Source organism: Petaurus breviceps, unplaced genomic scaffold (assembly GCF_028583685.1).
Source record: "Petaurus breviceps papuanus isolate PSGF00001 unplaced genomic scaffold, PetGlider_PUasm1.0 126, whole genome shotgun sequence".
In the NCBI taxonomy this organism is placed as follows: Eukaryota; Metazoa; Chordata; class Mammalia; order Diprotodontia; family Petauridae; genus Petaurus; species Petaurus breviceps.
The window spans coordinates 34,972,854-34,987,103 of NW_027185655.1; the positions used below are offsets into that span (position 1 = coordinate 34,972,854).

Genomic DNA, 14,250 nt, shown 5'->3' on the forward strand with positions numbered 1-14,250 from the left:
GGCCATAGAAAACCTCAAAAAGTATTTTAAAAATCAAGTAAAAGAGATAGAGGAAAAATTGAGAAGAATAAGAGTGATGCAAGAAAATCATGAAAAAAGAATCAACAGCTTGGTAAAGGAGGTACAAAAAAAATACTATAAAGAAAATAACACTTTGCCCTGGAGTCAGGAGGACCTGAGTTCAAATCTGACTTCAGGTACTTAACACAAAACTAGCCATGTGACCTTGGGCAAGTAACTTAACCCCAATTGCCCAACCTTCCCCCCTCCAAAAAAAAAAAAAGAAAAGAACATTTTAGGGACAGGTAGGTGGCACGGAGAATAGAACACTGGTCCTGGAGTCAGGAGTTCCTGAGTTCAAATCTGACCTCAGACACTTGACATACTTAACTAGCTGTGTGATGCTGGGCAAGTCACTTAACCCCAACTGCCTTGCCTTACCCCCTCAAAAAAAAGAAAAGAAAGAAAAAGAAAAGAACTCTTTAAAAAACTAGAATAAGGTAAAAGAGGCACAAAAATCCACTGAAGAGAAGAATGCCTTAAAAAGCATAACTGCCCAAACAGAAAAAGATGTGCAAAAATTCACTGAAGAACTCCTTAAAAGAATTGGCCAAAGGGAAAAGGAGGTACAAAAGCTCACTGGAGAAAATAATTCCTTAAAAGTTAGAATTGGGCAAGTGGAAGCCAATGATTTTATGAGACATCAAGAAACAATTGAACAAAATCAAAAGAATGAAAAAAAATAGAAGAAAATGTGAAATATCTCCCTGGAAAAACAACTGACATGGAAAAGAGATACAGGAAAGATCATTTAAGAATTACTGGATTACATGAAAGCCAGGATCAAAAAAAGGAACCTAGACATTAGCTTTCAAGAAATTATCAAGAAAAACTGTCCTGATATTCTAGACCCAGAAGGTAAAATAGAAAATAAAAGAACCCACTGATCACCATGTGAAAGAGATCCCAAAATGAAAACTCCCAGGAATACTATAGCCAAATTCCACAACTCCCAGGTCAAAGGAAAATAGTGGAAACAGCCAGAAAGAAACAATTCAAATATCCTGGAGCCATAAGTAGGATAACACAAGATTTAGCAGTTTCTACATTAAAGGATAGGAGAACTTAGGATATGAAGTTCTGAAGAGTAAAAAAGCTAAAATTACAACCAAGAATCATGTACCCAGAAGAAATGAGTATAACCCTTCAGGAGGGAAATCACATTCAATGAAACAGAGGACTTTGAAGCATTCTTGATGAAAAGGTCAGAGCTGAATAGAAATTCTGACTTTCAAATACAAGACTCAAGAGAAGCATAAAAAGGCAAATAGGAAGAAAAAAGAAATCATAAAGGATTCAATAAGGTTAAACTGTTTGCATTCCAACATGGGGAAATGATACTTGTAACTCCTAAAAACTTTCTCATTATTAAGGCAGTTAGAAGGAATAAACTTAAACAGAGGGCATAGATGTGAGTTGAATACGATGGGATAATTACCTAAAAAACAAAAAATAAAACTAAGGGGTGAGAAAGAGGAATGCACTGGGAGAAGAGGAAAGGGAGAGGCAGAATGGGATAAATTATCTGACATAAAAGGGGCCCAAAAGAGCCCAAACTTTCTTCCAAAACCAAGCAGACTAAGTTTAATTCTTCTGTCACACAACAGTTAAATCTTCCAATATTTCAAGTCATCTATCACATACCTCCACAGCTTTGCTTCCCCAGGCTAAAGACCTCCACATTTCCTTAAAAGGATCTTCAAATTACATGCTTTCATGTTCCTTCACCTCCTTGGTCACCTTCCTTCAGACACCCTCTAATTGTTCAATGTCCATTCTCAAATATGGTGGCAGATTTGAACACAACACTCCCAAGGTGGCCTGACCAGCATGGAGTACATCATATTATCTTTCTCTTTCTAGATATGATGCTCTATGAACATGGCCTGATCCTAAGTTAGCTATTCTGGCAGCCACAGCAAACCTGACTCATTTTGCACTTACAGGGAACTAGGGAGGCAGAGAGTCTTCAGGGAGGCCTAGCACCTCTGGCATGAGAGTTTGACAAGTCATGTTTTCAGGGCTGTTCATCCACCTGTCGCTCAGCTTTCACCTGTGGCCCCAAGAAGCTGTAGCACTTGAAGCAGACACACTCCAGTAAAAGTATCTCAGCAGATGGGCTAAACCAGGTTAAGGGTAACTGATAGGTCTCAAACCTGCTGGTGAGTTAGGGGGATGTCAACCCTAAGCATGCAAAGACTTCCCCTGGCGGAATGGCAGATGAGAACAATTTGTTCCAATGGGCATGAAGAGGGCTAAAGCAGATGCCGTGGGGCCTTAAATTAGAGTTTGGTCAGACATAAGATGCCAAGGTCATCCATCTCCAGTCATCTAGACTTCTACTCTGCCACTGGCCTTCAAGGACTCAGGAAGAAAGAGTGTGAATGACGACTTTGTGCTTATCTTCCTCACTTAAATCCAGTGTAATGAGTCAAGATATCACTTGGTCCTCTTGGAACAACAACAGGCAATTACAATCCTCAGGTCTTTTGCATCCTGTATTAGCTCAGCTGGTTTTTTGAATCTACATGTAGGACACAATCTATTCTACTCCTACTAGCCACACGCCACCCGAAATTTTGATGAAGGTGCCAACTACAGCTTTATCTTTGCTGAGGAAATGTCTGGACATAATACGGTTGAGATTAGAAGATTGCAGCACCCCCCTCCCACCCCCGCTTTTAGTTTTCACATAGGTCCACAAAAGCAGGAATCCTTAAGACCTAGAAACCATGGCTTTTTTTAAAAAAAAAAAAAAATTTTTATAACTATATTTCAATACAGGGTGTCCCCAAAGTCTTAACGAATTTTAAAGTAGCTTACAAATGAAATGGGGAGCCCTCTGGACTTGGAGGTGCGGCCCTTATGGCATAAGAAGGAATTCTTCCATGGGTCAGGGAGCTGGACTAGATGGGTCTAAGGTCTCCATCAAGTCTCTCCAATCTATGAATATCCTTGAATTTTGGTATGTAAAAATTTTTAAAAATTACCATGGTGAGTTGATTTTTTATCTGAATTTTAAAAAGAAGTTTACAAAGGAAACCAGTCTTAAAAGACTTAGTACATTTTCAATCCTATGTATTTTATTTTATGCATTTATAATCATTTTTCTGGAAAGGGGGTAAGAGGCTTCACTAGACTGACAAAGGGATCCATAATTCACAAAAAAAGATTAATACTGGTTGCCCTAAATCAACTATGAATATCTAAGATATCTAGTCCACATCCCCCTATCCAATTCACAAGATATTGTGAGTCTTTGCCAAATTCCTTACTGAAATCCAAGTTACTATTTCCATGGCATTCTCCTAACTCCCAGTGCAGTTATTGTGGAAAAAAAAAAGGGGGGGGGGGATCAGAGTATTCTGATACACCTATTTCCTGGTGAACCCATGATTCATCCTGTAACTCCTCATCCACACCTAAGAGATAAGGTCAGGAACAAATGGCTTCAATCTCCACCTGGGCAAGAGTGATCTTTAATATACAAAGCATTTGCTATCTCAATCAAGCAGCCAACAGGGAGATCACAATGGTCATGATAAAACATAAGCCAACTCAGATCAGTATAAATGCAAATACTTGGGGGGAAGAACTAATAACCTTGATGTATGGGTGTTCCTTGCAGATTGTACCCCACTGTCTAGCACAGCGCTCCTCTTTTCTGTGTTCAAAGAACTCTGGATTCCGGAGAATGGCTACTCGACGACCTTCATATATCAGGGCAAACGCTGTACAGCCGTCCAGTCTCTCTCTCTCCTCTTGAGTAGCTGACAAGACTATAGGCACTGACAAGTTAATTACTCCTCCTATGGGACAAGGAAAAAAAAACACACACAAACAGAAGGTTCAGGTTATCAGACGCTCTCTTGAAAGGTTAGACGGTATTCTTAGAGCTAAGACATTTAGGGTTCCATGCACCATGGGTACTTGGAAAATAAATACAGAGGGAGAAGTGGAGCTCTTTCAGGGAAGGCAGGCTCACTGCCTACCCGCACCTTTGTTTCAGAAAAATGGGCAAATGAAAAGTAATCGACACAATGATTCTGCATCAACCCATGAACCACACGGTTCATGCTGCAGACCACAGAGCTACTGGTTATAACTAGAGTGAGAAAATACAATCGAAGCATAAAGGGAGAGTGTGCTGAGAAGGTGGTGTGTGATGCCTGTCTTGCCATCGTCATCCTCGTTAAACAGCCACTGGACACTTCATGTTCAACGAGACCTCTGCACGGGGGTCTGGTCCCCTCTGGCAGTCTGAAGAAGCCTACAGTCCCCTTCTTGGAATCATGTTTCTCAATAATTAAAGGAAACACTAAATTTCAGTTTGAGATTGATGGAGATAAATGTGTAATACTTCTCCCAACCTAAGTCAACAGACTCTCAAAAATCTATCCACAGACCCCAGACTGAGAACCCTGGTTCTATACAACCCCTATGTTCTACATTAAATGGATTATTCTTCAAACATACTTGACCCTTTTCTGACTCTGCACTTTTCTAACTGTCTGCTCTATGTGGTGGCAGTGGTGGTGGTGTTCAGTCCATTCAGTTACATCCAGCTCTTTGTGAGTCCATTTGGGGTTTTCTTGGCAAAGATACTGGAGTGGTTTGAGATTCCTTCTCCAGCTCATTTTATATATGATGAAACTGAGGGAAACAGGGTTGAGTGACTTTCCCAGGGTCACACAGCTAGTAAGTGTCTGAGGTCACATTTGAACCCAGATCTTTAGGCCCAGGGTTCTATCCACTGTGCCACCTAACTGCCCATGTGTTAGGTACTACATATCCCAAGAGAGGCAGTGCCCCCCAGCCCCTGAGCAGGAGAGGAATGCACTCCATATCATCTTTCCCAAGATAAAGTCCCTGCTAGTGATAGCAGACAGACATAAGCAGTGCACTGTGGCAGGAAGGCCAGTTCTTACACACAGAGTAGGACAGAAATGCCTCATAACGTACCAGACCCTAACTAACCTCACTATCCCTGGACAAAAAGTATCAGGAGAATACACAGGTTGGCTAGATCAATTTGAGGACCCTCCCCCTCTCCCCACTCCACCCTGACCAGCTGGTCAGGTTCCAACCTGAACCACTGGTCTGTGTTTGTTCCTTGCTCACATGGTAAGAAAACAGAAGATTTTCTTGGATGAACGTCCAACAAATCCATGTGGATTTGTTTAAATGAAGTCACCCAGGCTGAAATGACATATACTACACTTGTTTCAGAAATCAAAGTATCAGCAGGAACCTCTTTGGACAAAAGAGGCAAAAACAAAATTAAAAAAATATCTGTCTGACTGCCTTAAAACTAACATTCTTTTCAGATGAAGCAAAGGATAAAAGGGTCCATTTGCATCACATATATGGTCATTCCTATAGAGGAGGAATTCTTAACCTTTCCAGTGTGTCATGGACCCCGTTAGCCATCTGGTGAAATCTGGGGATCCCTCTGAGAATCATTTTTTTTTAAATGCATAAACTAAAATACAAAGGAATACAATGGAAACCAAAGATTAGTTAAAAATAAGGATTTTTTTGTTCCCCATTCCAATTCACAGATGCCCTGAAACCCATGGGTCCATGGAGCTCAGGTTAAGACCCTGCTAGAGAGGAAATGACAACTGACTCTTTCTATTTAGTGCTGAGGGAGAGAATGAAAAGGTGATATTTCATCTTTACATCTGCAATAAGATCTCTGGAAAAAATGGCTAACACACCAAGGTCCAAAGCAGATCTCAGGATAACTGCCTTGTAAATCTGTTTCACTCCCCAGCACTCAGGCTGAGGTTAGCGGTAGTTTAAAAGACTACCACCATAGTAAATAACAGTCTACTCAATGCAGGAAGTTATACTTTTCAACAAAAATTAGTCTGCAAAGTTAAAGGTTAAGTCTGGGTTTTAACTGTTATGAACTAAGAATGACTACCATGATCCTTAGTTAACTTTCATATCTATTGATATCAGTAAATAAAAATCATGATACCATCAAAAATGAATGTCTTTAAATTCTTAAAAATCATATTTAGAAAAGGTTGAAAGCATTTCTGCATAGATGCTTCCATCATAATATTTAAATACCCCTCAAGAAGAATTCTAAACTTTCCATTATGCATCTTTTTTGCTTTAGTTTGGTGAAATAAAGATAATTAGAAGAATGATAAACTATTTTTCATCACTTTTGAATGAAAAACAGGGGTGACTGTTTTAGACCCCACAAACAATTCTTCTCTAAAAATCAAAAAGTTACAATTATTTCTGGGAAACAAAGGTTAATGAGATGTAAAAAAATTACCAACTAGTCCTAGACTCATAGGACCCACCCAAGTTCAAATCCCAACTCTGCCAGGAATTGTCACTTAAGCAGTCTGGGGAAACCTGGGGATCCTTCTGAGGATCATTTTTTAAAATGAGTAAGCTAAAATACAAAAGAATACAATGGAAACCAAAGATTAGTAAAAATAAAGATGTACTTTTTTCCCCATTCAAGTCTAAAGATGCCCTAAAAATTCAATTTACTCATCTCCAAAATGAGGGGTTAGAACTACGTGTGATTTCTTTTTTTTGTTTTGTTTTGTTTTTAAAGCAACTGGGGTTAAGTAACTTGCCCAAGGTTACACAGCCAGTTATTTTTTGTGGGTGTTAAGTATCTGAGGCTGAACGGATCCTCCTGAGAACGGATCCTCCTGAGGCTGGGGCCGGCGCTCTTATTCACTGCGCCTCCTAGCCGCCCCACCACATGTGATTTCTAAAGACCTTTCTGAGTCTTAAGTGCACAAATCTTTTCATAAGGAAATTTTTATACACATGGATCTTTCTGTACTGGGTCATTGTTTATTTATTATTAATAGAAAGGCACAACCTTTTGAGTTGAAATTTCTTAACATTCATTCATCAAAAAACAGGAAGGCAAAAGAAAAGGGTTCTACTTCTTAGAAGGTCCATGTTCAACTTCTCCCATCCCATTGCTTTTCTTAAAAAAAAAATACTGATTTTTTTTTTGAAAAATCTAAGAAAAATGGATAATCAAAGAAGAAAAATATATAGCCTGACATGAATTTTCAGTACTGAAATGTCTGTATACTATTAGGAAAAACTTAGAGATAGAAAGCACTAAGAAAATAATGGCATATATATTATTAATACCATCTTACATGTAATTGGGAAATAAGATATACAGGCACTGAGGCATAGAAATCCACTGGAAAAGTAGAAAGGGGTATGGGAGAAAATATGGGAGAGAGCAGATTGGAGGAGGGGATATCCTGTGGGACTGCTATTTTGGGGCAGTGGGTAGGGGAAAAACGAGGAGAAAATGCGTAACTCAAAATCTGGTGGAAATGAATGATGTAAATCGGAAGTTAATAAAGCATTAAAAAAATAAATAAATAAATAAAAATGAGAAAAAAAAAAAGAAAAGAATGGCAATCCCAGATAGTATAATTTCTCTACACCAATGCAATATTTAATATAAAACGTCTCACCATCCAGAAGACAATCAAAATGAAGGCACTGCAGGTATTCCCTCTCTCTCATAAAACCATTTAGTGGAGTCGCCCAGCCTTCTGCCAAAACCTGCACCCACTGCATGTCCAACTAAGAGATGACAAAGGAAAACAAAGTCACACATATCCTTTATTTGCCCAAAGTACCCAAATGTCATGTTACAAAAGAGCATCACATCCATCCATAGGTCAACATTTATTAAACACCTTCTATGTTCCAGACACTGTGCTAAGCACAGTTTTAAACAAACCAATGGACTTTAAGAACTTTATTTTGAAATAAGTCAAGACCAACTTTTCAAGGAAGAATATTAAATTTTCCATTATCGAACAAGTCACACTAAGAACAAAAATCTCCAAAGTAGCAAGCTACTAAGTTATAGTTGGCTAAATTATCCACAGACGGTAGAGCCAGCTTCTTTGAGAAGTGTGGTATAACAGGATGGTAGGCAGTAAAGGCCAGAGTGCTAGACTTGGGAGCCAGGAAGACCTGAGTTCAAATCGAGCTTTGGATGCATACTAGCCATGGAATCCTGGGCAAGTCACCTCACCTGTCTGCCTGAGTTTCCTCAACTGTAAAACAGGGATAATAATAGCATTTATCTCAAAGGGCTGTTCGGGGATCAAATGAAATAATATCTGCACTTTGCAATGCTGAAAAAAGGAGGAAGAGAAAGAGGAGGAGAAGAACAATGTTATAGTAGAAAGAACCCAGAAGAGCTAAGAAAAGTAAAAAGAAGATAAAGAAATAGAGAGAAAATAGCAGGTGCCATTTCTGGCAAAAGTTTGTCAAAAGTGTTTATCACAATACCTAGCTAGATCCTGCACACAGTAGGTGCTGAATAAATGCTTAGCTCACAAAAAGCTAGCATTCATACAGTGCTTTAAGGTTGCAATGGTATCTTATCTGGGTCTCACAACAGTATTATAAAGTCAGTGCTGATATTATTCTCCACTTGCAGAAGAAGAAATCAAGAAAACACAGAGGTTAAATGACTTGCCCAGTATCTCACAATGAGTAAGTGTCTGAGGTATGCCTGGAACTCAGGCCTTCCTGACTCCAAGTCTAGCACCATAGCCGCCTCTAGTCACAGTACCCTAATCTCTGAAGAATTAAAAATGAGTCTCATACTCAATGCCCCCTCTGGGCAATGGAGAGGCCCACGATGAGGGTAAGCAAGCTATCATGTAATAAACAAAGGAGAACCAGAGAAAAGATCACACAAGAAACATAGGTTCAAAAAAAGAGGATGGGGTGGCTAGGGTGGCACAGTGAATACAAAACCAGCCCTGGAGTCAAGAGGACCGGAGTTCAAATCCAGCCTCAGACACTTAACACTTACTAGCTGTGTGACCTTGGGCATGTCACTTAACCCCAACTGCCCTTCCTCCCTGCCTCCAAAAAAAAAAAGAGAGAGAGAGAGGAGGATGGGCTGGTCATGTGTGGACCGAGAGAGAGAAGGCTAACGGACATCACTACGTGCTCCAGTGGCGACCTCAAGATTTCAAAAGAAGTCATGCAAGGTTCCCAGACACGCTGGATGGACCCACTGAAGCAAATTTATGAGAGGACATGGGCAAGAGATGCACAGGCTAGACAGTTACATATGGGTTACCCATCTTCATCATGGTATGGCAGAGCCTTTCAGTAAAACTGTCCACATCAAAACAAGAGATTACAATAGCCATCACCAAGGCAGGGGCATCTACTAGGAAGTGGCAGTAAATAATAGTATTCAATGAAAAATATGCCTGGTATTAAGGTCAGAAATAATGGATTAATGAAAATCTTTTTTAAAAAATTGAAGGAAAAGGGAAGCTAAGGGCTGTGTGCATCTGTGCACACATGTACACATTGTTTTTTAAACATACTTTTCAGGATGGCTGACGGGATAATTGAGAGAACGCTGGATTTGAGGGTTAGTAAGTCCTGGGTTTGAATCCTGCCTCAGACACTTATAACTAGCTAGATGATCCTGGATAAGTAAATCTCTCAACACCTTACTTATCTCATTCGTAAAAAAGGCTTTTACATAGATCAAAAAACAAATGTAAAATGCTTTGCCAATCTTAACACAATACATCAAGGTTAGCTATGATTATTATTTTATGAAATGGCAAATCTTCATATACTCTATCAATGTCAGTTATCACTACTATTTAGTTAAAAATATATTAGCTCTAGTAACTCTGGATACCTCAGTACTATGAACTTCTTTTATTTCACTATTAGGGATGACCACAACAAATAAATGTCCTCTGACCCCTACCTTATTTATTTTCAGTGCTGGCAAAGTTTCTGCATCTGTTTTTGCCAGCTGAAGCTTGTTTTCTGGAACATATAGCTCCTTCACTTCATAAGAAGCATCTACAGGCACAATATCCTATAGAAAGAAAAAAACAGCAAGGTTAAATCTTTTTTCAAATGGCTTAAATTTATCTAAAAGGCTTTCTTACTGCTAATGAATAACATATATACTTCATTTGGATTAAACACTCTGAGGTGTACTATGTCTTAACACCCAAATGGCTGGGGGCTGCTTTTCTTTGTTGGTTGGTTTGGGGGTTTTTGAGAATACATTTCAGGGGGCTAGATGGAGCAGTTTAAATCCAGCCTCAGACACTTAACACAAAAACAAGCCATGTGACCTTGGGCAAGTCACAACCCCAACTGCCCTCCAAAAAGAAAAAAAAAATGAGAATACATGCTTCACATGATAGCAAATAGTCAATTCCAGAGTAGGTTTTTTTTTTTTTAGAACAAGTTGTTAAACTCTATAGGTGAGCCGTACTTTGCCCCACTCATTCATGGGGCATAAAATACAAGATCAAGAATACAAATCCAATCTGGAAAATCCTATGTAAAAGAGACCAAAGAAGACAGATTCCCCCCAAGCTGCCCATTAAGGTTTGGAGACCAGAGGATGAAGAGGCCTGGAAAAGATCAAGCAAAAACGCATAAGGGCTGGAGAAGTAGGACCTTACTCATGCAAAGGTTTTGTTATTTCAACAAATGATGTGAGAAACGTCATAAATGACTAACAGCAAACCAGAAAATGTTTTATTCTTATGTTATTCCTTCTCCATCTAAGCCTACCAATGAATAAGAAGTACCCATCAACTAAGGGTCAATTTTTTTCTGCTGAATACAACAGTGGGAGATGCCTGGGAAGACTTGTATGAATTGATACCGAGTATTCTATAACAACACTATAAAAACAAACTTTGAAAGACTTAAGAACTCTGCTTAATTCGAGGATCACTCATGATGCCAAAACACCAGTGATAAACTATGCAGAACACCTCCTGATAGAAATGTGATGGACTCAGATGCAGAATGAAATACTATTTTAAAGATGGACAATATGGGAATTTGTTTTGCTTGACTATGCTTATTACAAGGGCTTTTTTTTTTCTCTTTTCAATTCAGGGCTGGTGGTGGAGATGAGAGAAAGAAAATGAATTCTTGTTAACTGAAAAACTAAATTAAAAAAAATAAATAATGCTTCGATTCCAGAGTACTACACATAATGCTCCAATAACACTAGGTATGACTTTTTCAAACTCTTATGTGGCAATATTTTAAAATTAAGTCTCAAGATACACCTAATTCCATTTGCTTTTGCAAAGAAAGCTGTGTTTCAGAATAAAATTTAAGCATTAACAACCCTTTCTAAGTATGTTGAAGTCAATGTTTTCATTTCAAACATACTCACCTATAAAAACACAAATACATTAATTTTGTGAATTTCCAATTTGCTATTTTCCAAGAATATTATTTCGGACAAAGGGAGAGAATAATGCTTAATGATCATCTCAGATTGTGATTTTATGATAAGTCCTTTATAGGGAGGGAGCAGAGCACAGTGGAAAGACCTTTGAGTCAGAGTAGCTGGATTCAAGTCTTGCCTGACACCTACATAGTAAGAAATGACTTAGCCCAGTCATTTACAACTTTCCTACATCTCAGCTTCTTCATCTGTAAAATACAGAAGTTGTACTAGCCAGCCTCTGAAAGAAAATCATTCTTCCAGGAAAATGAAAGCTAAAAGCAGTCAAACAAAAGGGAAAAAATGCTTTCTTTTCTTTCTCTTTAAGCATTTCTTAGGATAAGTCCTCGGTCACATGTATTTGGTACAAAACTCTTGATTAAAAAAATACTATAGCATATTTTTTTTTAAAACCCTACCTTACTCAGCTATATTTTCACACCAATTTATAGTCTCAGAATTTAGGCTCCAAACACTTTTGTTGCCAAAACACCAAAATCAAAGCTAAGAGATCAGAATTGTGGGGGTTTTTTTCTTCATTTTCAAAAAGGCATCTAAATTGTACTTTTAGAATTAACACACAAAGATGCAGCATAATAGAAATGGGGAGGAGGGAACCTTCCAAACTGTACTGTACTGCTGTCACGTTAGAGGCAGAGACAAGGATGCAGACAATTAGCCAAGCAGGAATCTAAAGAAGGGCAGAGGAGGACAAAAAATTCCAGCTTCAAATCATTTCTAGCACATTCTGGTGACAAGTCATGAGTTGTCACAAAACCACTATCCAACCTCTAAGCAGGATAAAACCACCTCAAAGAGAAAGCCGGGGTATCTGGACAACAGAAACTGAAATGACTTTCCTGATACACACAAGCTGTCCATTTGACTTGAGATTCCTTAGGCTCTCCAGACACCCAATCTGCTCTCGGAAACAAACAGTGTATGTTCCTTGTAACTTGCATATAAAATAATTTATTTCAGGCAATTTCCCTTAAAACAAAAATAACAGATGACAGGCCAACCAAGTAGCAATGAATTATAGGCCTAAATGCCTCACCCCTAACCCCAACATCAGAAGAGTGGGTACTTGGTAAGAAAGCAACAAGGGGGGGGGGGCAGCCAGGTAGCACAGAGAGTAAGAGCACTGGCCCCAGTGTCGGGATGACCTGGGGATAGAATCCAGGCTCAGATACTTAGCACCACACCCAGAAACACTTGGCCGTGTAACCTTGAGCAAGTTACTGAACCCCAATTGCTTAAAAAAAAAAAAGAAAGCAACAAGGGGATTTCTAGAGGTCTTCCTCGTATGAGCATCAATAATCCAATCTCTATCTGTCCACCATAGGGATATTTAAAAAGTTAATTTAGAGACACAAATGAAGACTGAAGCAAGAGGACTCTAGGAAGATGGTAGAATCAGTGAGAAAACTTTCAGCTCTCCAAATTTCCTCCAGAAAAAAAAAGCATCAATTCAGAGTAGCAGAAATTAATATGGGGGTAAAGCAGTTGTTTAACTAAACAATTTGACCCCAGAAACACCTCCAGATCACCTCTGCAGAATCGACAAATGACAAGCTCTGGGTACAGCTGGGATGAAAGGGAGAAGGGAGAGGGGGTCTGAGGACTAAGTAGAAGATTGAAATACCTTTCATTGTAGAGGGATGCCAAGCATGGCTGGGCTGTGAATGCTGTAACAAGGGGCAGAAACCCTGCTGGCTGTAGGTGCTTGCAGGAGAACAAAGTCCCTGGTTTCAGTTCCTGGGCAGAGAGGGCAGCTGGAGTTTGCAGCCACTGGTGGTACTTTAGGGAGCAAGATCATTTGCAGGAGAGTGTGGCTGGGGGCCTTACCTATGACTTAGAAGAGGAGAGCCCAAGTTTGGGGTACAAGACAGACCTCAAAAAATAACAGTAAGGAGGACCTGAGGCTTGGGGAATCATTCCCCATGCCTCAGGACTACAACCTGATTACACTAAGAGCTGCTAAAAACCAAATAAAACAAAAAATAAATAAATAAAATTAGTATCCAAAGGAGAAAAACCCAACCACAGAAAGGTACCATGGGGATAAAGAAGATCGGGGTTCATATTCAAAGGAAAATAATACAGCCAAAAAAAGTCACTCCTTTTTCAATGAGAAACGTCAAATGGTCTCAAGCACAAAAAAATTCATAGAAGATATTAAAAAGGACATTAAAAAAACAAATAAGAAAGATTGAGGAAAAATTAGGGAAAAAAATGAGAACAAACCAAGAAAGTCAAGATAATTATGAAAAGAAAGTCAACCAACTGTAAACAGAAAATCAAAGACTTAAGAAAATGATTCCTTGAAAACTAGAATTGGGGAAGGGGGAACTAATAACATTATAAGACACCAAGAAATCACAAAACAAAATTAAAAGAATGAAAAAAATAGAAGAGAAAGTTAAATATCTCATCAGAAAAATAACTGATGTGAAGAACAGATAAGGGAGAAATAATATAAGAATAGTTGGAACTAACTAAAAATTATGATAAAAAAAATTATCTTGATACAATATTACAAGAAATTATCAAAGAAAATTGCCCTGAAGTTCTAGAACAAGAAAGCAAAGTAGAAATAGAAAAAATCCACTGATCACCTTTGGAGATCCAAGGAGGAAAATTTATAGAAATATTAGAGTCAAGTTTAAAAGCCCTCAGGTTAAGGAGAAAATACTGGAAACAACAAGAAAAAAAATTTTACTATCATGGAGCTATAATAAAGATTACACAAGATGTAGCAGCTACTATATTGGAATACTATATTCTGCAGAACAAAAGAGCTGGAATTACAACCAAGGGCAACTTAACCAGCAAAGTTAGGTATAATCCTGAATACAAAAAAAGAAAAAAAGAAAAGAAAAGAAAAGAAAAGAAAAGAAAAGAAAAGAAAAGAA

At 38.6% G+C, this 14,250-nt stretch overlaps 1 protein-coding gene across 4 annotated transcripts in view; it reads right to left on the minus strand.

Moving 5' to 3' along the window:
- PAPSS1 (3'-phosphoadenosine 5'-phosphosulfate synthase 1) overlaps window positions 1-14,250 on the minus strand; it is a 524,017-nt gene that overhangs the window by 64,396 nt on the left and 445,371 nt on the right. For all 4 annotated transcript variants that reach the window (XM_069094889.1, XM_069094871.1, XM_069094880.1 and 1 more), the window contains 3 exons: window positions 9,836-9,949; window positions 7,545-7,656; window positions 3,664-3,869 (listed from right to left, as the gene is read on the minus strand). In XM_069094889.1, the coding sequence (XP_068950990.1) occupies window positions 3,664-3,869; window positions 7,545-7,656; window positions 9,836-9,949 (432 nt within the window). The remainder of the gene's footprint in view (window positions 1-3,663; window positions 3,870-7,544; window positions 7,657-9,835; window positions 9,950-14,250) is intronic.